The sequence below is a fragment of the Diceros bicornis genome, chromosome 7 (genome assembly GCF_020826845.1).
Source record: "Diceros bicornis minor isolate mBicDic1 chromosome 7, mDicBic1.mat.cur, whole genome shotgun sequence".
Lineage (NCBI taxonomy): Eukaryota > Metazoa > Chordata > Mammalia > Perissodactyla > Rhinocerotidae > Diceros > Diceros bicornis.
The window spans coordinates 46602001-46628557 of NC_080746.1; the positions used below are offsets into that span (position 1 = coordinate 46602001).

A 26557-nucleotide genomic window follows, 5' to 3' on the forward strand; every position below is an offset into this window, starting at 1 on the left:
TCCCTGGTAGCCAATCAGATATTATAATTCGTTAAAAATTTTCATTCTACTTTTTTCTTCTGTCTGTGTAGAGGCTTTTTAAATTTGAGGTGCTAGCTCTGGATTACTTTATATCCTTTCAAACCTTTTATACTTATAGGTGATAATACTGTAATTTCACAGATTGGTGCCCCCAGAGACCTCAGGAGATAGCTCCTCTCTTTACAGAAAGGAATGAAGTTGTTCTGTATTACTATAAAGGATAGACTTATCTCTGATATCAACCAAATTCTAGAAAACGGGACAAAATAGCAGGAGAAAATAGGAATTTAATATACTATCCTAAATTATTGTTCCATGTATTTTCTAAAGTTTAGTGATACCATAACCTGTATACTGTTTCCAGAATAATTTAAAGAACAGTTTGCATGCTTCTTACACTGTGATGGTAGCGTGGGCACATAATTAAGCATGATAGGTTTTTGTCTTTCTTGAGTGGATACATTGGTTCTTTTTTTAAGGAATTATAAGAAGAACCAGTAAGCCCATGGTGTATTTCTTAAACAACTTATGTCTTTTAAAATGCTGTTAAATTGGTAAGTCTAGAATTCCAGGAACCTTTTGATGAACAGTTAGATTTATATACGAAATTATTTTGTATTTTGATAGTGTTTGTGTTCTTATTTGTATGGCCAGTGTCTTTGAGTTAAGAGTATTTTAAGAGTTATGTAATTATGGGATAATATCAAACTTGTACATTCTTAAAAATTTGTGCCCTACATAATATTCATGCTATTGATGTAAAATGGTACTTTTAAAGTAGTATCATTGATGTGGACTAGCTTGTATGAGTCACTGTTAATAATAAGTCATTGCTTTCTGGCTTCTCTGTCTTTGAGGACCTCCTTGGACTTCTCGCTAAATCTTGCCCTACTTTTTACAGTTCTTTTTTTAAGCTCAGTCTTTTTAGTATGACATCATTGTGGTTCTTGATATCTTGGTGGTGTACATTAAGAGTTCAAAGGTTCAAAGTTAGATTCTGACAGACTGAAAGTCCTTTAGCGGAAAGTTGAGAAAGGAAGAAAGAGAGCCTATGTTTAGGACTCAAAAGTTTTTCTCCCTAATGATATAGTTGTTAATCTTTTAATATCAGATTTTTTTTTAACAATCTGACTGTATAGAATTTAGAGATGGAAGAGAACAGAGAACTTAGGAGCCATTTATTACAGCCTTCACAAAGCGAAAGAAATCCTTCTTTGTGATCCTTGCTAAACTGTTCCCTCCTTGGATATATACTCAGTGATTGAAAGCTCCCCAAGTTCATGTGACAGCCCTAATATTTTTAGGTGATTTTAATTCTTTTCAGCCCTTGGAAATTCAGGACCTCACCTCACGAAAATACGACCTCACACAATTGAAAATCTTCTGTTTGTTTCCTCAGCATAGTCTAGTTTCAGAGACATGAGTTGGGTGTCTGTCGGCTTAATACCACTAGCATTGGTGTAACGTGGACAGGAAAGAAAAAGGTTTCCTATTTAGGTTGTGATATTTCAGACTAGAGTTAGGTAAATTAGCATGTTTGATTGTATACTTGTCAGCTCCACTGTTGGAAGTAGTAAGTTGAAGTTAGAGGGTGTTTGGGAGTTGAAAATGACCTGTGTTTTCTTTGATATTGGAAAAGCACCTGGACACAAAGTGGGACATAAGGATTAGTGGGTTATAACTTTCAAAATCCAGTCACTTCTCAAATGAATTTAAACCATATAGCTTTTGATTAACCATTGAAAGAAGGAAGAGAGAAAGAAAGGAAGGAAGGAGAGAGAAATAGGGAAGGTGAGTAGGTAGAAGGAGAAAGACTATTGGGGATACTAAGTAGATTCATATTTTTTAAAGCACCATAGAATACTTATTTCATTCCCAAATGATTCCTTACATTGTGTATATATTTTGCTTCATGGAAAATTCTGGAATTTTAGATGCATTCTGTTTTTTAAAGATCATCGGCATATAAAATTAAAAAATAAGCAAAAGATTTTAGTTCTGTAATGAAACAAGCTAGTAGTTAACTTAAGTTGCTTTTTTGTTAGTTTTCTTTTAAAGTGGGATGATTTTGTTTTGGAAAATGTAATCACCACAAAAAGATGTGGGTAGTGTAGGAAACATTTTGCTTGAAGGGTTGGCTTTGTTTGTTGTTGTGGGAATTTATTGTTATTTCCATTCTATTGTCATCATTATTAAAGAGCTATAAATGTAGAGTTATTAAAGAATTGAGTTTTTTTCCATTTTGGTTTTTCTTAGGATTCACTCCTTCTCCAGTTGCACAGCCACATCCTTCAGCTGGCCTTAATGTTGACTTTGAATCTGTGTTTGGAAATAAATCTACAAATGTTATTGTAGATTCTGGGGGTAAGAAAAAATTGTTTTATTAGCATTACTATAATGTTCTAATTTAGATTCTGTGTAAGGACAGGTAATGTTCCTTTTAACATGTGTAAATAGATTAAATTGGAGTAGCCAAAGAAGTTGTCCCTCCTTGCCCAACCACTAGATGAGAACTTCAAGGAACTATTAACCGTTGTCCTTTTCTTAGTGGCAGTTTTGACTCTGGGAGGATTTTGTTTTTCCCAGAGCTAAATAAGAGAGAAAAAAAGAGATTTTGCTCAGATTAGACTGCTAAGTTGCTAGTGACTGTGTGTAGACATAACCTTTTAGTCATTTTCAGTTTTTACCTTTACTGAAATGAAATTGGCTTTTTTGAAAACTAGGAAAGTATAACCTGTGGTACCTTGACTTGTTGAGATAGTCCATGTGTAAACAGCTAGAATGTATTAAATATCAGAGCTTTGGGTGCAGGGGCTTTTTATTGTTTTAAGAATGATTCTTACTATAGCATGCTTGTTCATCTGTCTTAAAAGAACTTTATAAATCTGTAGAGCCAGGTTTCCACTTAAATGATTCAATTTAATATCTTCATATTTTGAAGCTCCTAAAGATTAAGAGTTCCTAGAAATTGATACTCAATTCTATTCTTACCAGGGGGTGGCCTTTGATTTTGGTTAGTAATTCTATTCAAGCCATTTAAAGAAATGTATTGAGGTGTTCTTAATTTTATAATATACAATTTGTTAGTCATCTAAAAAAAAGCAAATGTATAAAGAATATGTATGGACTAAGAATTTATTTTTTTCTGTATGCTAGTAGGTTTATAATTATATTTTTTGGTGCATTTGACTTTTTCCTTTTGAGTTTGTTTTGCTGGGGAAAAGGATAAAGGAAATAGGGACAAATTGTTCATATTTTGTAAACCACCATTTTGGTGACTTTTTCTTTTTCAAATCCTCTGGTATTCCCAGTTTATGCTATTGAGTCCTTTAGTGGGTCAGTTTGATTGGATTTGCTTTACCTTCTACCCTTTGTTAGAGAACCTTAAGGGATTTTATTTTATTTTCATTTCCAAGCTTTGTTCTAGTTTACTAGATGGTTTTATGCAGTTGGAGCACAAACCAAGCAATTTCTTAGGTATAATTTAGGTTAAGTGGTTTTAGACAGAAGAAAAGAGATAATCTGATGGTTCATTTTCACTTTACTTCTAATGTACTGTTTTACATATACCTTACATTCTCCACTTTGAAGAGTATAAAAAAGTCTATAAAATATTATTTCTTAAACTTCTTTCAAAGTTACAGAGATATATTTTTTCACATATATTGCTTTGGGTATAAGTGAGTCTTCAGAAAATTTTGTCAGGTGAAAAGGAGAATTACATTCCATTCCTTTCTCTCTCACAACTTTGGAATAAGAATAGTTTACTTGAATGCTTCTTGATTCATCCCCTTGAAGCTTAATGTAATTTTGTTGTGAAATAAGACAAATGATTTCCATCAAAGCAAATACAGCATTCTCAATCAGTTCACTTTGAAATGGTGAATTTCTCCTTTTCCCATTTAAGAGCATTGTTTAGTTCCCATTTTTTTGGAGGAATTTTCCAGTAAACAAACAAGGAGAAAAGGCAGAGACTTCCTTTAGAAAGCTGTAGTACCATAAAGTTCCTTACAAATCCTGTTTCATCTGTTTGTAACTTTAAGGCTTTGATGAACTAGGTGGACTTCTCAAACCAACAGTGGCCTCTCAGAACCAGAGTCTTCCTGTTGCCAAACTCCCACCTAACAAGTTAGTATCTGATGACTTGGATTCATCCTTAGCCAACCTTGTGGGTAGTAAGTATTCTTTGGATTCTTGAATCTTGTTTAAAATAAGTTGTTTTATAAAAGTGAGTCTAGCTTTTAACTGCTTTCTTTTTTTTCCTCTTCTAGATCTTGGCATTGGAAATGGAACCACTAAGAAGTGAGTGTTTTATTTGTATTCTTTCCCCATGTGCCATTTAGAGGTTGATTTGGCTTTTATCTTGAAACTATGTGTAGAGATATCATCTGCTTCTTAAATGCTCTGTTCATTCTAAATATATAGTAAAAAAATTAGAGTTGTTTAATATTCTCACTTATGTTTATTTAAAGTGATGTAAATTGGAGTCAGCCCGGTGAAAAGAAGCTAACTGGAGGATCTAACTGGCAACCAAAGGTTGCTCCAACAACTGCTTGGAATGCTGCAACAATGGTGAGTTGAAAAAGCTCCTGATATACTAACATGAATGTGTTAGGTAAATGTGTAATGTGAAAATATTTTTAAAGTGATAGGCATAAATGGAAAGATTGTTATTGTTACAGAATTTTTGAAATAGAAGTAATTTATATTTCTTTAAAGGAAGCTTGGTTGACTATATTTGCCAGGTACCTTTTAGTAACTAACATTTATTTAAAGGCTATTTTGTGCCAGGTATTATTCTAATAAATAGTATGTGGTTTTATTTATAATCCTCAAATTAACCTTATGTGGTAGTAACTATTATTGTCCCCATTTTACAGATGAGGAAATGGAGACACAGTGATTAAGTAATATGCCCAGGATCACAGAGTTCTTAAGTGATTGGGTGGGTCTTTACAACCCAGGCAGCCTAACCTTAATCACTACTCTCTACTGCTGGTCTCAAATATATTATTCATTCATCTAGAATATAAAATCTTTAATTTTTTTTCTGGTCTCCCCATTAGTAAAGAAACTATACTTGCTTGGCTTTTGTTGATACTGTCATATAATTTATACAGTTGATTCTCCTTATTTGCTTCAGTTACGTTCTTAAAGTCACCTGAACACTGAACCATCGCTAGGTTCACTCACACACTCAACACATGCATTTCCCCTAGCCAATGGTTCAGTGTTCACCAATTCAGTGTTAGGGTGACTTTAAGAACATAAGTGCAGCAAATAAGGAGAATCAATTGTGTATGTGTATATGCATACATACACACACACTTCACATAGATTATAATCTTAAATCCTAAAAAACTCATTCTAGTAGGTTATATATATTTTTTTATTTTACAAAAGAGAAAATGAGGTTCAGAAGTGTTAAGTGACTTGCCTGAGGCCGCCCCATTAACAGGTGCCAGAGTTGAGATTCTAGCCCTATCCAACTGGCCCCAGAGCCAGAGCTTCTTGCAGAACACTGCAATATTCCCTACCTTCTCTGTCCTCTGATCATCTTCATATCTGAGCTGAAACAAGACAGAGCCTTTCCTGGTTTTAGCTGGGAACGAATGCATTGGGTGACAAATTTTTCACCACTCTGCATATGTCTGTAAGTGACCCCAAAAGCATCACAGGTATTGATTTTGGGATTAAGAATATATTCTGGTGAATAGGCATATTTGCAAATATGGAATCTATGAATAATGAGGATTAATTGTATATGCTAATTAATTAGTTAGCATCTGGTACTGAAGAAGTTCTGCTAATGATTTTAATTACCGTAAGGTCTGGTTGTCCCAGAGCAGCTTTGTGGCTGTACCCCTGTCCTTAGTCAGCTGCTGTTTTACCATTCCAATAAGTCTTCCTGGCTCAGAGAAAACCAATTTCTTCTTGTAGAAAAATTTGAGGCATGCCTTCTTTTAAAATTGTGCAGCATTTTGATTACACAGGCTACGCATTGTAGCCTTCCTATTGTTATTAGAGACCCCCATTTTCCTTGTTATAGCCGCTATCTTGTTATTAAATCCCTTCTAGAGCATTGCCTTGTTTTCCTTGGGTTAATCACATATTAAAATTAGTAGGGCTGAGCTAAAAATACTATGCTGATAAAATTTTGTGTGACAGTATCTAAAGATTTTTGTCAGCTTCAGTCTTCATAAATGGAAAATAATATTGAAATTTAGCCACCTTTTTAAGGCAGTAATTTTTCACTGATGGAGATCACTACCATCACTAATAATAAAACCTTGTATTTAAATAGTTTAAGCTTTTACACACACACACACACACACACACACACACACGCACTATCTTGAGTCTGTGAACAGTGCACTCTTAGGGGAGTTTGAGCAGGTATCATCCCAATTGTAAGAATAAAGTTATGTAATTTTTTTTTCAAGTGCAAAGCAACTAGAAAGCAGATATAAATTGAAATCCATCCCTTCTGACTCTGAATCCAGTGTTTTCCCCCACTATAACACACCTCACTGACTAGGGAATGGCAGGAGGTTAGGTTAGTGGATTTTCTAGCCTCAGGTGTGAATTATACATTGATAATATATGAGGGATGATACATATCCAAATGCTGATATGAAAATACAATGAATATTTTCTTATTTTGTATTAAATTAGTATTAATCTATATGAAATATTAGAACCTTGTACATAACACTTCACTTAAGATTGACTACTAGAATGTTATAGGCTTCTAGCCATCTAGAATTTGTATGTAAGTTGATGATAAGACAGCACTATTTTTGGTGCTGTGTTGTATATGGTAATGTGTATCATCTCTTAAGGATTTTATTAAAGTATGTATGTATTTTATAGAGAGTCTTTTTAATGACTAACATTTAGGGCTGGTGATGTGATTCACTACTTAGATAAACTGCTGCTTATGACGTTTCTTTACATTTCTAACCTTTTTATTAATCCTTAAACACTGTCAAGGTTTTTAAATATTTTTTTAATGTAAAACAACTTCATTGGTGTTTTATTAAAATATGTAATGATGTTGTACTACAAATTCTTTTGATTACTGCTGACTTTTTTTCTGTGGTAGACATTATATATACAACTCTGTTTATGGGACTCACTGAATTTTGCGCTATTAACTACTGATAGATTTTATGTTTTCATGACCCTTGTAATCAATAAACTGTTATGTATGTAAGGGGATGATGCCAATGACTAAGTGTCCCTTGTCAACCTTGATAGTGTTTTAGTATAGATGTCCTTCCATTAGATACTGGAAATACAAGCGATTTTAGGTGGTTAATGAATGTACATGTGAACTAAAATGCTCTCTGTGTATTTTCTGTTGTGTAAGTACTTGTTCTAATCCAGTGTTATTGCATTATGTAATTGTTCTCCCTGGGAAAAACAGAATGGCATGCATTTTCCACAATACGTAAGTGACCAAAAACTAGCCTTTTTGCAATAAATTGGCATGCTATTAACCACTGCTGTAGCAGAATCTCATAACTTCCAGCTATTACTTTCACATTCAGATTTTCAATGTGCCAGAAATTCTTCCTAGCATCTACTGATTTCATGGGTATGTTGCAGAATTGATTCTGATGGTGGCATGGGAAATATAAATTTTTTTTCTTGCTTAATATTCTGCCATTTGCTGCCAGATGGCTGGGTGTCTGTGTTTGTATCTGTGCTGCCACTATGCACTTGATGACTTCTGAATGAAGGGAAATGTTGATTGTGGTAATGTTGAAAATAACAATTGCATGAAATCTTACAGGCTTCTGCTGTACTTGGCAGTTTGTCTACTGCTCTTGCAGCTCTTGGTTTTAAGTAGGGAGAGACCAATGTAGTCCTACATGCTCACCCAAATACTAAACTTTTAACTATTCACTTTAGTTATGCTTCATTTAACTTCTCCATGCATATGTTCAAATTGCCATATAATTTCAGTTATTTTTTTATGTTTCAGCAATGTTATTGGTCTTGCACCTGTATTTAGTTTCAGTTTTCATTAAAAGATAACACACACAGGGAATGTTGTTAAGACAGCAAATATATCTAAAATGATTCTGTGCTCAGATTGTATATTTACAGAGCATGAGTGAAAGTATATTTACAGAGCATGAGTTAAAGTAAGAGGAGGAGGGGAACTTAAACATCTTAGTGGTAGATGGCTCTTTTAAGCGTTAAATCATGAACAGACTTAAAAATTTATTCTTCTTCTTTTGCATTGGTGCTTTGCAGAAGATAGTTTAAATAATTTATGGAATAAGAAGGAATGCTAATACACATACTCCATATAATAACTGTGTGCTTCGTAGAAACAGTCATACATAATAGGGGTTTAAAATCTTTGGGGTTCTTTGAAAAGAGTGAATGAGGGCCATAGAAACTGATTTTTTGGAAGATCAGATTATTAATTAATTTGGGATCTTTAAATTTTTTTCTTTGCTCAAAAAATAAAGTACCTAGGAAAACATTCAGTAATATTACCTTTTCTGGGTAAACATTTTTTATGATAGTGATAGGCTTCAAATTTTAGAATTTTGAATATTTTTAAAAATCTCAAGATTTTTAAAGCTGTAAAAGCATGTTGAAATCTTAGATCACTGTTGTATCTAAGTTGAAATGGTATTTTTTTTCTTTCTAATAATTCTGCTTTTCTACTAATTGCAAGACACTTTTAATTGACACAGTTATTAATGATCACAAGTGTCACATTTAATCACAGCTGTCTTAGCAATTCTTTTTAGTGGAACTACAGCTACTGATTCCTTGGATTCAGTTGACATACGTGCATTATACTTCCTTGTTCATTTTTTGTTTCACTATGTCAGGCACCCCCTGTAATGGCCTATCCTGCTACTACACCAACAGGCATGATAGGATATGGAATCGTAAGTATTTTTCCAGATACAACTTTTTGAAAATAAGTTGATTCATATTTAACATGCCTTTATTACAAACTCAACTGAAAAAAGAACTTAGTGTCACACATACCCTTTGTGCCTAACACAGAACCTTGTACCATAGCATTGGTTTTATAAGTATTTCTAGAGTAGTCATTATACAACAGATATCATTTATTAACGTTCACAGTATTACTTGGCTTATTTTTCCCCTCATAACTTTGCTAGGCATCTTATAGTTCATTACAAACTCATTTAAACATTAATGTTAACTCCAAGTCTTTGTTGCTGTAACCTTACATTAATACCAGTGAGGTCTTCTTAGCCTAATACTAACATTAGGAGGAAAGGGAGGAATTAACATTTCTTGAATTGCATAGGAGTAAATTTAGTTTAGTAAAGGCCAGAGAAATTTTCCTATGACAATGATTGGTATAGTACACAAACAGTCCTTTAACCTTTAAGCTGCCCACAATCCACATTCTAGACTGCCCTTACTCTCCCAACTCTCTTAATATATAGACTCACTTAGGTAAGAAATGGAGGTAGTGGCTTCAACCCACTGTACATGTTTGAGGAACTGTTGCTGGTAGGAAGCAGCACTACATCCCTTGGTATTGCTGCTGCAGCTGCTGTGTTACTTCTTTATTTACATTTTATGGAAGCAGCTCTTTTCCTGCATTTGAAGAAGTTTCACAACTTTTGGATTGGTGGTCATCACATAAGAAAGGAGTCTGCACGAAAACTCAGGCCATAAAGTTAAAAGTGAAGCTCTTACTACAAATAGGAGTGAACTTGAAAGGTTAAATAAAACTTGTACACAGATAAGATTTTAGAGTATTGCATTTTAACCAAAATAATATAGTGATTTATATGTGCTCTATTTTGTCACTTATGTTAATTTTACAGCATCGAGTAGTAGTTTTTAATGAAAGAAATGGTCGGTTGAGATTCTGTTTTCAGTTACTCAAGAATAAACTAACCTCTTTTGTGTGTAATTTAAGCGTCTTCTTGGTTCTCTCTAGAAATGTCTGAAATAAAATGAAAGAACCATAGAGAGTAAACCTCTTCAAAGAATCAACTGTGTTCACTTATGATCACTTGCATAATAGCATAAGAACTTGATTTAATATACAAAGGCAGATTACTTTGAAATGTCTTAACTGTTTTACAGTTTTAAGTTTCCCCATGTCTAAAGCTGGCAAATTTGGAAATGTTTTGGTCCAAGTTATTTTGTCTATTAAACTATTAAAAAGTTTAAATTTTGCAACTCATTGTATAGAAGTTAAGCTTTTTTACAAACTTTTAAAAATGAGCACATTAAAGACTCCATACCAAAAAATGTTCTTAAAAATTTGTAGCTGTCAGTCTTATTTGCATTTACAGGAATTTTCCCTTTGAGTTAAAGCAAAAGTACTAGTACTTTTTATCCCTGTCATCCTTGTTTACTTACTTGTAATAAGGAAGATTTGAGTTGACATCCTTTAACTTGATATTTTTTCTACTTTTTTAGCCACCTCAAATGGGAAGTGTACCTGTGATGACACAACCAACCTTAATATACAGCCAGCCTGTCATGAGACCACCGAACCCCTTTGGCCCTGTATCAGGAGCACAGGTATTAACGTGCTACATGTAATTGTTTTAATCTGCTTGGTGTAAGAAAGAATATAATACTTAAAAATCCCTTTATGCAACCTGAGAAACTAGTTATTAGTGTTTTTCCTCTTCACAGTGGATGTTATTTGCTTCATATCTTTCTCATTTAAGAGCTTTTGGGTATATTAATTATTTGGAAGGAAAGGGCACACAGATTACAGATATTAAAGATGGAAAATTCTTGGTAACTTATAGTTGATGGATCCAGAGGATGGTTTTTCTGAGATGAAGGAACCTACTTTCTGTTCATGATTCTGGCTTGTTCTCCTCTGTAAACCTGGAAACCTTGAACTCAGAGCTCCAGTGCCTTGCTTGAATGGTGCTACGACAAAGGGTGTTGCCCTTGAGATGTTTGTAAAACTTGACAAGTCTTTAAAAAGTTGTGACTGTTATTTTTTCATTAGATAACTTCCTGCCACTGATGATTGTATTTAAAAACAAACCAAAAAAAGGGCAAAAAAGCTTGAAATGCCATGCTGACCTAATTTCCTTAAAGGAGAAACTTTCTTCAGATATTTCTTAGGCCTTCTCTCAGTTCGTGAAAATTCACCCTAAATATTCACTGTTTTTCATCCCATTATTGTTAACATTAGAGGAATATGGATTATTTTTAAAAAGCTTCTCCTCGTGGTTAGGAGAGAAGATATGAAATTTCTTTGTTATTCACTTCTCTGATGGCATACTATGGGATGAGACCCTTGTAAAGTGATAGGACGGCTTATCCTTCCAGGTCTGTGGCTCTGCTCATATTATTTAAGAGAAATAATTGTATGCAATTGTTAAAGCACTCCTCCTTTTCTTACACTGCTTCCGATGCCAACTGATTGGTTACTTTATGTGTTTAATGCTTATTTAAAAGCATTTGTGTGAGCATTTGGTAATGGACTTGTTTTTCCTTTCCCACTTGAATGCATGTAACGTTACATTTGCCAACTCATATCGTGTTACATTTCCAAAATTAGTTTGTGTTGATCTAATTTGAATGTAGTCTCTATGTATATCATGGACTTGTGAAGTACATGAGATCTTTTCATTCTTTTCCCCCTTGTACATGTTAAAGTGACCTTTTCTTCCTGTAACTGTTCCTTAATCAATATTTACAGTGTAATTTTTTTACAATGTAAATTTACAATAAAGATAGCTGGGAGTTGGGGTAACTAATGCAGTCATTACTGTTTTATAAGTCAGTTACTTTTATGCATTTGTTTTTTAAAATGGATTAGGTATATTTATAGTTTTCTTTCTCTTCTGTCTTCTCTCAGCAGTAGTTCTAAGTACTGGCTTAACTTGCCAAAGAAACATAGCTAGATCTTGATAATCTTTTAAGATGTTGGTGATTTCCGTAACTACTGATGTAGTGTTTTCTGGAGATTATATGTCTTCCTCATGTCCTTTAGTTTTTTTCTGTTATTCATACTTTTAACGTCAGATATACATCATTTATTTTTAAAAAATAATTTGCTTTTATGCTATAAGAGACTAAGTGACAAGAACCTAGATATATATCAGAAAAAAAAACTACAGTCTAGAGCTCTAAATTTACCAGGAACCGCTGGCTACAGAACTTGTTTCCCTGATCTATGGCTAAACCTTGCACTCAGTCTGGATCTTGCCTTGCAAGCTCCTATTTCAGAAACAGAAATATATCGTCACCTTAAGCTTGGATATTGCCCGACAGTTTCCAAGCACTTTGACATATGTTATTTTGCTTTGTTCTCAAAATAATCTTTAATGTAGATGGGCCTAGTATCATAACTCGTCTTATAGGTAAGGAAAGCTGAGACTTGGAAAGGTTCTTCAACTACATAAGTGGTGAAATACAGCTTATCCCCAGGAATCCCTGATTCCTAATCCAATGCTCATTTGTACCACACTGCCTTTCTACCAATGGGACTAAGCCCGTATGGCCACTACAGTAAGTAGCACTGTCTTCCTTTTGTCAGCAGTGAACCATTCTGAAAATTCCTTGGATTTCCTGCTGAATTACAAAATGCATTTACACATTCAGGATATAACTGCTACAGTTGTCAAGAACATCCTCTACAGTTTTGGATAATACTTTCAACCTTGAAACATTTTATATGAGTTTTGCTTTTTTCTTAAAATATGATAAAAAGAAAAAAAATCTACCTTTAAAAAGATTCCTGGCCCCCTAGCATCTGCTCTTAACCCAGGTTTTATATCCTGTTGTCTTCTAAAATCCATGTAACTCTTTCACTAAAACACCAAAAAAGTATAAGAATTTCCATGTGCATGAAAATAAACAGTGACAGAAATGCATTTTCCTAATTATTTTATGCCAGAGAGAAGAGAATGAGAACATTAGGATAATAAGTTTCTAGTAGAAAAATCAAACTTGAGGTGAATACTTACCTCTATATTATTACTTGAAAAAATTACATGAAGGAAGCAAATTGCTAAATAGGAAAAGAGAAAATCAGGTGGCAATGGAGTGCTCAGAGAGGGTCTAATCTCCTCACACAGTCATTTGAATTAGTTGAAAGTCAGAATCTTAACTCTTTTAATATTACTTTTAATTCTTTTTCCCACTTTGTTCCACATGTGTCTCGTCACAATGTCCCACTGATTGTTCCTCTGCTGTCATTAGATCCACTCTTCTTGCGTTCTACAGCCTTCACGCAGATTGGAACCTCTATCTCATGCTTATTTTACAAATCTCCCTGTGTTCCTTGCCTTTCTGATTTAATCCATTATGTAGATACTAGAATAATCTTCTACAATTTTTGTAGCATCTTGTCTCTATACTCAGAAATCTAAGGAGGTGAATCTAAATATAACTGAACATACAAGATATCCCCACAGATTTCCTTCTGTCTTAAAAATTACCTGACCAGGTCTCCCTTTTTGTAAGAGTAATAATGAGTAAACTGAATATTCAGGCTCTTCAATTCACCACGCCTTTACAATTCTCAATAAGTATCCAATGCTCTGCTGCTGTCTTTTCCAAAAGTCCTTCATCTGTCATAACGTGGGTTTTCTCTTTACTCGTTCTTTAGTCATCTCTCGTTCCTTTCTAGTCCTTCTGAGATATAAAGTTCTTTTCCTTATCCTGCGTTATTTTTCTTATAGAACTTATCACTACCTCACGTCTGTCTGTCTGTCCATCTGTCCGTCCTTTGTCCATACATCCATCCAATCTAGCAAGAGACTCCTATACTAGATTGTAAGCCTCATAGAAGCAGGCTTCTATGTGGCTTGTTTTCTTCTGTGTCCCTGGTTTCTAGAACAATGCCTGACTTGTAAAAGTTTTTAAACATTATTTGTCAAGTGAATCTGGTTGAAAACTTGCCTTTTCCATCATGTAACTTACTCTATTCCTCATTGATCTCTCTTTTCACTTATAGCAGTTGTAATAATTCATAGCAGTATTCAAAATTGGTTTAATTTGTTGGCTAGTAGTTACTGTGAGCTAAAATATTAAATGACCTGAGGAATGAAGAAGACACCTTTAATTTCATGATTAAATATTTGTAGTAATTTTAAAATTAAGCTATTTGTCTTTGAAGTAGGTGAGATTTTTCTCATGCTTTAGTTTTTAATGATTCTTAGCCAGTCCCTTGGATTAATTTTGTCCTTTCAATGCTAGCCATAACCAAAATAATTTTTCTTAAGGAATTACCTTTTAATTGTTCTCTCATTATTTTACTCTCTTTTTTTCAATTGGATTAAAAATTCCTTGAGGGCAGAGAACATCTCTTTGTACATTGTAAAGTAAATTGGTGGTTTAAACGTAAAATGAAATCCCATCAAAACAGGAACCTTTAATCAAATCTCAGTTCTACAGCTATTGCCAAAACTCTTCCCCTGCTCTTTGAAGTGTTTCTTTTGGGAGCCATTCTTACCTAGGGCGTAACTTGTAGCTCCTGGTCTCTTCCCTACTTACTATTAAATCAAGTTAATAATTCTGAGAGTACCTCAGCCCTCCCAGTTATGTTGATCTTCTTGTTATTTAGTGAGGCATTTCAAATGTACATCTAGGTTACTATGAGTGCTGCATCAGTGCCTGCCAGTGAAAAAGTTGCCGTACCTTCTAGATGGCTGTTTGCTCAGACTTTGTTCTGTTCTTTAGGAAATTGTCTTCATTATAGCTTTAATTTAATAGACTATACTGTAGTATTAGTATTGAAATTATGCCTTCCTGTGCACTTACCCTGTTCTCTTCCCATTTTTTTGTGCTGGCTTATTCTGTATTTTTAAGATATTTTTTATGTAACTGTTAGTTGCTTAAAGATGGGTATTATGTTCTGTTCCTGCCTAACATTGTGTAGCTTTGTTTTTTTTTTTTTTTAGTATGTTCTACATAAGGCATTTTCCTAGATGTTTGGCTATATAGAAAATACTAGATCCCTGTGGTTAATGCTTTTTTCCTCTTCTGTACTTCCTCGCAATTTTGCTCACTATTTGATTGTTACAGATTGCTAGTGTGTCTATTTATTAACTTGGGGAACATGGGGACTCTTATGCTTTCTCTTACTGGTACTTTATATAAACCTTACTGGTACTTAACTGGTATATAAATTGAAATGTCCATTGCTGACCAGTAGTTCCATGTTGTAGTACGCAGCTACTATGTTACTAAGCCTCAAGACAGTTAACCTAGTTAGTATCACTTTTCTTTTGAAAGTCACTGTGATGTGAAGTAACATTCTTTCAGAATGTTTATAACACAGTTTAGATGCTGTTGAAGATTTTTGGTGGGAGAGGGTTGTTGTGTTTGTTATGTTCTTATCCTTTTATGAGAAACTCACACTGATCCCGTATCAGTTTGTTTTCCCAAAGCAATGTGAAAACCATAAAGTGTTACATTTGGGCATTTAATTTTTTTCTTTTTGGTGAGAGAGATTAGCCCTGAGCTAACATCTGTTGCCAATCCTCCTCTTTTTGCTGAGGAAGATTGGCCCTGGGCTACCATCTATGCCCATCTTCCTCTATTTTATATGTGGGATGCCTGCCACAGCATGGCTTGATAAGTGGTGCCTGGGTCCGTACCCGGGGTCCAAACCTGCGAACCCTGAGCCACCGAAGCGGAGCGCGTGAACTTAACCACTACCTCACCAGGCCGTCCCCAGCATTTAATTTTTAAAATAAGCGTATTAAAAGTTTTGTTGGTTTCTTGATTGGTATTGGGTGTTTTTTTATGAGGATTGCCAGGTTTTTTTATGGAGGATATGGCTAAAGACGCAAAATGGCGGCTGTGTTTTTGTTTGTAACAGCCAATTTTAAGTAAGTCTGACATCAGTTAAGTGTCTGAAAGGAAACAATGGCTTGTTGTGAGTGCTTTTTAACCCTTCTAAATGGGTACACTGTTGGTTTTAGATTTTGGAATAATTCAAGTCTTAGAAAAAATGGCATTTTTAATGACTTTCTTGTATGTAAGAACTAATGACTCTCTTTGCTTTTAGGCTTAGTGATTTTTTTTTTTTTTTTTTTTTTTGCATTTTCTTGGTGTGTTAATTGTGGGTGTTGGCAGTGCCTCTTCTGTCAGCTGATCTGCCCAGCTGGATTTCTGTGAAGGAGGCCTTTTGCCTTGTCAGCAGTGAGTTGTGTTCATTCATCCTTGCCTAGTAGAAGATACCATGAGGGAATTTACTTTGAGAATTGGGATTTAGTACCATAAGTGAAAATGGTTCTGTAGTCCCCGGAGCACACCAGAATCAGTCAAAACAGAAATTTGCTGAGTCCCATCTGCTGACCACTATTGTTAATAAGACAGCCTATAGAATAAAGCCTTTTTACTGGGTTTTTGCTGAGGACATTCTTTCTAAAAGGTGGGAATCTAATTTCTTGTGTTAAACAAAACCAGAACATATTCATAAAATTTGGGGTGACTGTGAAGTTCTACAAAATCTTCATAATAAATGTCAGTGACTATGTATGGCACGGTGTTTATAGAAAGCACAGATTTACTAGAGAAGTTCATTTAAAAAAATTATTTCTCTACTCTTACTTTAACTTTTTTCCTCTAAGTTAAATATAGCCATAAATTCTAGCTGAGTTGAAATTAATTGGGATAGCAGATTTTAGAGAGGAAACAAAGCCCCAGCCTTGGAGTCAGCAGATCTACATTCGAGTCTGTTATTAGTGTCCTAGGGCTACGATAATAAAATAAAGCTTGATGGCTTAAAACAACAGAAATTTATTCTCTCACAGTTCTGGAGGCTGGAAGTCCAAAAACAGGGTGTAAGCAGGGCTGTGCTCTAGAGGAGGATCCTTTCTTGCCTCTTCCGACTTTTGATAGCCCCAGTCCTTCCTTGGTTTGCAGCTGTAGCACTTCAGTCTCTGCCTCTGTCACATGGTGTTCTCCCTGTGTCTCCGTCCTCTTCACGTGGCATTTCCCTCTTCTTGTAAAGACACCAGTCATTGGATTAGGGCTCACCCTAATGATCTCATTTTAACTTGATTACATCTGCAAAGACCCTGTTTCCAAATAAGGTCACATTCCTAGGTACTGGGGGTTAGGACTTAACATATCTTTTTGGGGGACACAATTCAACAGTCTCAACTCTTCTCCTCACTAACCAGGTATTTCAGGGCAAGTTGCCTGTGTAACTTTTGATGAGCCTCAGTTTCTTTATAAAATGCTGATTTTTACCTTGTGTAATTTATAGGTTTGCTGTAAGGATCAAGTGAAAATATTTGAAATTGACTTAGAAATGTGGAGGTTTGTTGTATTTTTTTATTGGTGATTATAAGGAACTTTTTCTGTTTGTTTTTAGAAGAAAATTTTACAAGATTGCCCTATTTTCAGAAATTGTCCCTATTCTCTGAATTGTCCTATTCTCAAATTCTAATTTATTATAATACAGTACAGTTTATATTTCTTTCCATGCATTACAGATTATTGTAATAATTATATTGATTACATTTGATTGTAAATAATTCATAGTTCATTATTTTGCAGCCTTAATTATGACTCACTGTTATCTTATGACGTCAGATAAACACATAGATAGACACAGGCTAGGGTGGTGACTGGGGGCTGGGGGCGGGGCAGCCTGGCTCAGCATGGTTTCCATTAGGGCCTGAATCATCCATATGAGCCATAGACTGTGGACATTGTTCATAGGAATCACAACACATCACTCTTCAGGACTATATCAGCAGCTCCTGAATTGACTCAACATTTGTGGAGATGGTGTTACCCTGAAGTACCAAAGTTTATTTTATAATAATTAAAAATTTTATTTGGTCCAATTTAATATAATGTATAAGCTCTCTAATCTGTTTTTTGGGGAGGAACAAACCTTTTTTGAAAATGTCTAAGTCTAGGGAACTCTTCTCCTTAGATATTTTTAGTGGAAGCCCACTATATAAATCAGGTGAAAGCGGGTAGCCTCCAGCTCCTATATGGAACACAGTTAGGAATTTGTTTTTAACCAAACAAAAGTGCCGTGTTTCTAATAAATAGCAAGTAAGTGGTGCATTGTAGGCGCATTTAATTATTTTGTCTCTTTGTAGTACCAGTTGACATAAACTTTAGCATTTCATTGTCTTTGGTTTTCAAGGGTAAAAAGTTGAAATCTAATATGAATCAGCAGTGTACACTTTATTCAGATAAGTTGAGCCAGTTTTCGTGATTCCCATCCATCAAATGGAACTTTAAAAGAACTTCTCTTACCCTTGGAAGCATTTCTGATATGGAGGAGGATGTTTATTTTTAGCCTATGTCAATTCATAGTATTTTTTCTCATGAGTTTAGGCAATCTTGTGATCTATTTCCCTCTCTCCAGTTTGGTTTTCTTTAACTCTTTGTCAGTTGGGGTTGCCATAATTCTAACAAGGTGACTTAAGATGCCATTTTGGAATAACATATTGCTTCTGTTACCAGTTTTAAGTTATTGTACACTCCAGCATTAGTCGTCAGTTTTAGAGAGATTTAGATACAACATACCTTCAAAGAGGAATGCTCCTAGATCACAATCTGGTGCCCTCTAAGACAAGATGAGTAGTGCTTTGAGGGTGACATGAGTAATGTTGGCATAACTTTGTGATGTTACTGATGGGCAGAAGCCCAAGATGGAGTTTTGTTAAGCACAAACCCAAGACGTAGTTATCAGAAACACTAGACTCAACCTACAGGGCAGGCTGTCTACCTTATACAGTAGAGAAATCTTCTCTTTTAGCTACACTTCACAGAGACAACTGAGGAATAGCATTATCTTTAATATAAAATATTGAAATGCAACACTGTATGTTTATATCCCTATGCAACTGGATTCAAATGCGCCATGAGTAACATTATCCAGAAACAACATACTGTTCTGTGACTTAGTTTTATAGCTGATGTCTCTGTGGAATCCTCTTAAGTAGAGCTGTAGTCTTTAAATGTTTTGATTGCACAGCGATATCAGGAAAATATTCTTTACGCATGTACCCTCAGTATATGTTTATTTATAAATTATATATTTCTACAACAATATATTAGGTATGTTAAAAAATGTAAAAAAACCCAGAAATTTTAAAAGGGTAAAAATTAAAAGAGAAGTTCTAATATTTTCTTCTAATATCCCACTTCGGAGACCATTTTTATTTATTTATTTTTTTTTATTTTGGTGAGGAAGATTGGCCCTGAGCTAACATCTGTGCCAGTCTTCCTCCATTTTGTATATGGGACGCCACCACAGCATGGCTTGATGAGCGAGCGCTGTGTTAGGTCCATGCCTAGGATCTGAACCCCAGAACCCCAGGCCACTGAAGCAGAGTATGTGAACTTGACCACTACGCCACTGGGCCAGCCCCTGGAGACCGTTTTTATACAGTGCTTGTTCTATCACCAAAAAGCATTTTAATTTAACATGTTATAGGATGCTTACTATATATAAGTCACTGCTAGTTGCTGAACAAGAGACAGGTAAAATATGTTTCTTACATCTGAGGAGCCCATAAAGGTGAATCTAATATGGAAGCACAAGTGACTGGTTGACAGTAGAGCAAGAACCCCTGTAAGAGAAATACAGTTTTGAGGACACAGCGGAAGAGCGAGAGCAGCACAGATTTGATGGCATTTGAGCTGGGCCTCTTACGTAAGAACAGATGAGCACTTGATTGTAGGTGATAGGGAAGGTCGAACTAATTTGAGCAACTAATATATGCCAGGCAGCGTGCTGGGTGCTTTATGTATATTAATTTAATCCTTAAGACCACCATAAAGGGGGATACGAGTATTGGGCCTAGATATTCTAAACCTCATTTTATAAAAGAGCAAGGATTAGATTCAGTTCTATCTTTCTACAAAAGTCTGCTCTATCATCCCAGGCAAAGGAAGTATACCCATTTTTCTCTTAAGATGTTGACTGTGCTTCTCCAACAAAGACCCAATGAGTCTCTACAGCATTGCTATTTATCATCCAGGCTTTTGAGGGACTAAAACATTCAAATGTAAAGATGTGGCAAAGTTGCTTCTAAGAATTTTAAGCACAGCCAGTGATATATGTATCAGAGGTTTACCCTTAAATATCCAATTCTTTATTCTCCCACAAGCTTTCAGTTGCGCTAAGTCTCACTTTCTGAGACTGCTACTATCTTCTTGTTTTAACCTGAATTTTCTCTCTTTGGTATTTAGTGGGAGTATAATGAAGAAGTAACCATTTTTATTTTATGTTTAGTGTATCAGTAGAATTCTTTTTTAAAAATTCTTTTACTCTAGGTATGTTTGCTTTTTATTAAAGTTAACTTATGATTTCTGTACTCTATCCTTATTATACTAAACATGCTCTACAACTAAAAATTCTTTGCTCTGGAAATAAAAGCAAAGATTTTTGGTAATGTTAGAATTTTTTTCATTTCAACTGTTTTTTAAAGAGTGGAATGGGCGGCTAGGGGAATTTCAACTAAGAGTGGCCATCATCAATTACTTATAAATTTTAGTATTTTTATTTGTATGCTGCTCTTCTTTCACTGTTTCTCAATATTTCATTTTCCTATAAAGTGAGAAAGTAAGACTAAGTATGTCTGTATTAGACTAGTAAAAATGACCACTTTGTGTAAAAGGCGTATTCAGTTGTCGTATAGGTGGATTTAATTTGAACAAACTGATAGCCGAACTCATTTTTTTAGCTCTGAGGGAATTTTGGTATAGAGAATATTATTCAAAATAAATGGGCAGAAGGCTGTTTTTGTGTTTTGTGATGACAGATTTGTAATAGGATTTGACTGGAATGGTCAATAACAATTTGTCTTATGCTGGCTTGCAAAATGTGGTGATTTTTCAAATAATGATAGTTGGATTTTTTTCTTTTTTTAAATTCCTTATTCTCCAGTACTTAGCAGTCCTACATGTTTTTTACTTTACTCACAACAATGTTAAGAGAGGGAGAGTCAACCCTTTGTAGTTACAGGTGGCTCTCTCAGACCCTTTAAATCCTGCTGCTTCTCACCCACCAGGATCCTTTTGCTCCTTCGTGCTCTTTCTGCTTTCCTTGAGCTGTAATAGGGTTACTGCAGCATATTTACTTTCTTTCTCTTTCCTTATTTACTCTCTGAGCTGACTACTTTCTCACCAGTGCATGGTGTGCCTGTGCTTTGGTACAGGTGCCGGGAAGGGGTGGGACCGGAGAGTCAAGGGCTACTGTGTGTCCTGGTCCTTGGCACTCTGTGCAGTCAGCTAAACCAGACTGGGCCATGGTTTTGTCTGCTTGAGATGGGTATGGATGATATGAAACTTATTGCAGGATATTAAGTCTTATTTTCTCATGTTTTAATTTAGCTACATATTTATTGGTATAAGATATGTGTACGTGTGTATTTTACCATTTAAAGAGAACAGAAGTATTTAGTTAGAAACGAGCACTATATCTCCCAAGGAAAATTGATCGTCATCAATTGATCCTTATTTGTAAGCCTCTAGAACTTCTCTCTAGTAGTATGCTCACATATTGAGAAAAATGGAAATGTTCCCTTTGAGCATATTCTTCAGGAGCATTTTCCTCAAGAACTGTGAAGTCTTCTGACTGCCGCCCTCATGAAAGCATGTAATTTAAGAAGACATCGTAGTGTGGGGCTCTCATAGGAGACTTATGATTTTGAGGATGCTGTCTGCAGTAAGCAGGGTTTTTTGTTGTTGTTGGCTTTTGTTTTAATTTCAAGTGAAAGAGAAAAATCTGTTTTGGAGAGAAACTCAGTTAATCTTAAACTCCTTCCACCTCAGTAACTGATGATCACTTTACTTAAAATCATTCTGCTTCTGAACGGTTGTCCATGGTTGGGCTGAAGGGGGAGGAAGAGATGTCTTTCCAATTACGTTGCACCTTAATCTGTCTCTGCATGGATGATATTTGAATCCCCAAACCCAGACATGCGTCCGTCCTCCCGTGTGTAGCTGCTTGTGTAATTCTATCATCCTTCCCATTGTCTCTTCCCATTGTCTTTGAATATTTATTTCTGAGAACAAGGTATGGGTTAGGAAATTGACTCAACCACTAATATAACTGAGGATGATTTCTGTTGATCTTGACATCCAGGACAACAAATTGCATATACTTGTGATGTAATATTTGCTGAAACTCCTTGGCTATTCATTCTCTATAGTGCCTTTCTTAAAAAAAATTAAAAGGCAGAAATGAGATCACTTTGAACCAGCAAAGACCACATTTTGAAGCTTGAAATCCTTTATAGGATTTGAATGTTCAAGTATGAATTGAAACTATTCCACTTAGTCAACTTTGATTTAATGCTCAGTTGAACGTCCCTAAAAGAACAGATCATTTTATAATATCTCAGTCTTATGGGAGATATTAGGGAGAGGGAAAAAAATTTAAAGTTTGTTCCAAACTAAAATGGCTAATGTCTGGTTTGAAATACTCTTAGATTTGGTGAAGGAGATACATATATGAAAACGAACATCTTGGTTCTTCAGGAACTCTCTTCCTTTGAGGGAATACTAAAGATATATTATTGAGTTCAACAGTCTATTTGCTTACTGTATGTTCAAATTAAATGATAAAAGCAAATTCCAAGAATTAAGCAAATGTATTCCAATAGAAGCAGAATCAAAGATCTTAAGTATTCCCTATATTCAGGGCAGTGTGGGCAGTTAGACTAGGTGACCTCTAAGATCACTTTCACCTCCCAGAGTATCTGTATCAACGGCAGCATTTCCAGATAAATAGGCAGGAGCCAAATCCATGTGAAAAGATGTGAGCGCTAAGGACAGGACTTTCTACCTCTTATGAGGAAGGAAGGAAAGAATATTGCAGCTAGATGCTTTGGGTCTGGACTGAGGTCAGAGTTTGCACAGCTTTTGAGAGATATCCTGGATACAGAAAGCCATCTTCCTGGAAGCCATCTTCCTTCAATTAAAACACACACACACACACACACACACAGTTATGCACTCCCTTCCCCTCTCCCACACACACATACAATAAAAGTCTTAACCATGGGTCAGCTTATATTGACCTTTTTGGGTAAAAGACTTTATTCCTTTGGAATTTCAGAAACAAGAATTTGTTTTCTGAAAAACACATGCCATTGGATACCCTTTAACTTGACACGTGACTGAAACTTTTGTTTTAATAATTCCATTTTCTACAAAGGCTGCCTTTATATTTATTAAAGATGACAAAACAAAAACCACTTCTTCTTTCATTACATTTTCTGCTTTCATGTTCTGTCATTCTGAGATCTTTTTTTCTTTCCTTCTCTCTGTCTTCTTTTCCCCCAGCTGTCGGCAGCATCCAGCCCCTCCAGTCACAGTCCTCACAGAGCTTCAGGAAAGGACCCTTTTGCAGAGCTCTCTTTGGAGGATTTCTTATAAATCACTTTAGGTATTGCTGCTTGTTGGGGGAGATGGGGACTTAAATACTTTAAAAAAGTTATCAAACATGAAGCACAGTTCACTCTTCTCCTTTGTTTCTTTAAAGAACTCTAGGTTCTCTTTCTTTCTCCTCCTCCTCTGTTCTTTAGATGAAGAATAAAAATAGATCAAGATAGGACATAAAGACAAACAACTTTTGGAAAATATCTTTTAACATAATTAGAAGGTGTGAAATCAAAGGACCATCTCTCATGTTTACATAGAAGCATCCACTGCTCAGAGCAGATGGATGAGATCAAATACCACCCTTAAAAACTGGGTGTTTTAGTCAGTCTTAAAAGATCTGTAGAAAATAACACAATTTTACCCATTGGATTAGAGCTTGATTAGGAGCATCTTTAGTTGTAATATAATGGCCAGAGTTAGTTGTGAAGAATTCATTTTAACAATTTCTTTAAGGGGTTATATTTTTATATATGTCTTTTCATTAAAAAGTAATAACATTTTCCAAAAAACAGCTTACTATTTTTTAAAAATTAAGGGCAAGTGAATACTTACGCCCTTTTTGATAGAAAGATTCTGCATTTGATCCACACTGCCTCTTTTTGCTGGAAGACAGTGTAATTTGTTCTTCTTGGTGCTCTAGCCCCCAGTATAGATAAACCTTCTAGATCTTTGTGAGTTTGTACTCGTCTGATTTGACAACAGTTTATTAGCACATCTACTTCAGTAATGTCTTTGGATGAGCAGTTTAAGGGATATCATGAGGGAAGTCTCAGAGTGAACAGTGACACCCTATTGAAAAGTATTCTTTTGTAGATCTTTCAGATTTTGGTTTATATTAGTAAAGAAATGATTTAGTAAGCATAATATTACTGTTTCCTTAATTATCGCTAGTTTTATGATATCATTTGGAAATAATATTTCAAATTTTGCTTTCCTAAGTGAGATTTTTACATGGAATATTTGTGTTCATGGAGAGATTTTCTGAGCTTGTCATGGAAAAATTGTTCATTCGGCTTCTTTCTCCCCCTACCCTTCGGTTTTTATAATTAGAAAGATATTTGGAAGGCCCTGTAATTAGGCTTCAAATATTGAGTTCTGGCACATGATAAGCTGATAATATTGACTTTGTTTTGTAATCAGAGTTTGTGATAAGCATGCTGTGAACATTTCTGGGCCAGTTTAATGGTGAAAGCCACAAAAACATTTGTATTTGTGAGAAGTCATCCTATAATGCAGTGAAATAACCTGCACTCTTTCTTTTTTTTTCCAGATACAGTTTATGTAATTAGATGGAAGAGAATGGAATTATTTCAAAAAGACAAGTGCTCAAGCAGCAAATACTTACTTCCAGCAAAATCCAAACTGCTGTCTCTTAAACTCTCTTCTTCCATTAGAATGCTACAGTAACCCAGTGAAGGCCCACGAAGGAAATTGGGACTAGTCTATAGGAGAACATATCAGTACAATTTATAAAGCCAAGAATTGCCATGATTTCAGACTAAGATCTGTCTTTCTGGTGACTAACCCTTCAGTTCTTTCAACTTCTATTAATACCCATAATCAGTAACCTACCAAGAAAAGCCCTTATTTGGAAAGTATGAAATTTGTATTTGGAAAAGCTGCCTGGAGAGAAGAAGAGCTGTGTCCTTTACTGTAATGCAACAGAACTCTTTTGGGGGGATCAAAATCATAATTCTTAATTATGCAGTATCTTTCTTTTATCCAGTCCTCACAGAAACAGTAACTAAAATTAACTTTTCTTTTTTAAAAAAATTATATATTCAGTTTGCAGTAGACATTCCTTAAGTATTTGTATTTATTTATGATTATCAATTTACGTAACATTAATATTGTATCAAACCTCCTTATGAAAATGAGTATGGATGTACACAGTATGTTTGATTTTTATCCATAAGAATGAATCTGATTCAGAATGCTTGCAGCTGACATACAGAGCACTAAATATTTTAAGGCAAGTCCATAGGTCTGAATCGCTTAAGAATTCTCAGTCTCTATGGGATTTAGGGAAGCATTATAAATGCATTAATCCTTATAGTCAATTCTGTGCCTAGGATTTTGCAAGGGAACAGTTCACTGACTAGGAAAAGCACTACATTTTAAATTCAGCATTAGTGCATTGGGAAGGAACTTTACTGCTTTGTGCTTGGCATGTCATTATTTTCCATTTGACATTAGGGCCTTTCCAAAATGAATGTGAGGAATTGCTTTCACTTCAAGACTTTCCTTCTTTTCAGTAAAACTCTAGGAGGTGTTATGGGGGGAGGGAAGGGGACAAAATCCTTGAACCTTTTATTTGGCTTGTGCCATGTTATGATCATGTACCTTTTAAATAAGGGGAAATAGTATCTTTAAAGTTAATGTCTAGCCAAGAGTTTAGTTAACAAAGAATTAAACTGCACTGTTGATCGGTGCTTTGTGTAAATACATCTTAACATTTGGGTTGAGAGGGGCCTTAAGAAGGACAGTTCGTTGTAGGAAAGCAATTCTGTACATGAGTTTAAGCATACTTGTTGCATTGTCTCTGCAGATTCTATTTTTGTTTACAATATTAAAATGTATGTTAGCAAAAATGGGTGGATTTTCAAATAAAATGCAGCTTCCACAAAACTTTTGTTATGGTATTCTGGTCTGAGGTGCATTTTCTTTTTTCCTTTTTCTTTATCATCAATATTATTTTTTGCTAATAAAAGTATACCCAGGTGATTATATTTGCTGATTTAATAAAATGTAAAATTTATTTCTGTTTTAACTTAATTTTCAAAAAGACTTCTTTGTACTCTGTTACCTTCTAAACTCTTAGTGATAAACTGAACTACTTATTAAAATTGTTCATTTTTGTCTTTTGATCAGATGCCTTTGGTCAGGTAAGTTTAAGGGAGAAAATGCTTTGAGTTTGACATATTGATGCATGTAATTATGTGTGCCAAAGAGACCTCTGACTGTATGTTTCACATTGAATAGTAAGTAGGATTCAGAGTACATGATAGAGGGATTAAAAGCTTTGCATTGATAAATGTCTGCATAATATTTGCCATGGTTGGAAAAAATAGTCTTTAGCCAATATACTTTGTTAATTTTACCAGTTTTTAAGTTTCACTATTATTAAACCATTTTCATATAAACTGAAAAATTGTACTTTTGTAGA

At 34.9% G+C, this 26557-nt stretch overlaps 1 protein-coding gene across 10 annotated transcripts in view; it reads left to right on the plus strand.

Annotated features, from left to right (window-relative positions):
• The window catches only part of PICALM (phosphatidylinositol binding clathrin assembly protein), a 103287-nt gene extending 77121 nt beyond the window's left edge, over window positions 1-26166 (plus strand). For 3 of the 10 annotated variants that reach the window (XM_058545470.1, XM_058545465.1, XM_058545466.1), the window contains 8 exons: window positions 2278-2385; window positions 4065-4196; window positions 4293-4323; window positions 4494-4593; window positions 7451-7474; window positions 8880-8939; window positions 10465-10569; window positions 24662-26166. In XM_058545470.1, the coding sequence (XP_058401453.1) occupies window positions 2278-2385; window positions 4065-4196; window positions 4293-4323; window positions 4494-4593; window positions 7451-7474; window positions 8880-8939; window positions 10465-10569; window positions 24662-24676 (575 nt within the window). In that variant the 3' untranslated portion in view covers window positions 24677-26166. The remainder of the gene's footprint in view (window positions 1-2277; window positions 2386-4064; window positions 4197-4292; window positions 4324-4493; window positions 4594-7450; window positions 7475-8879; window positions 8940-10464; window positions 10570-24661) is intronic. The other 7 variants (XM_058545462.1, XM_058545467.1, XM_058545471.1 and 4 more) reach the window with 4 other exon arrangements.
• The last annotated feature ends 391 nt before the right edge of the window (window positions 26167-26557 follow it).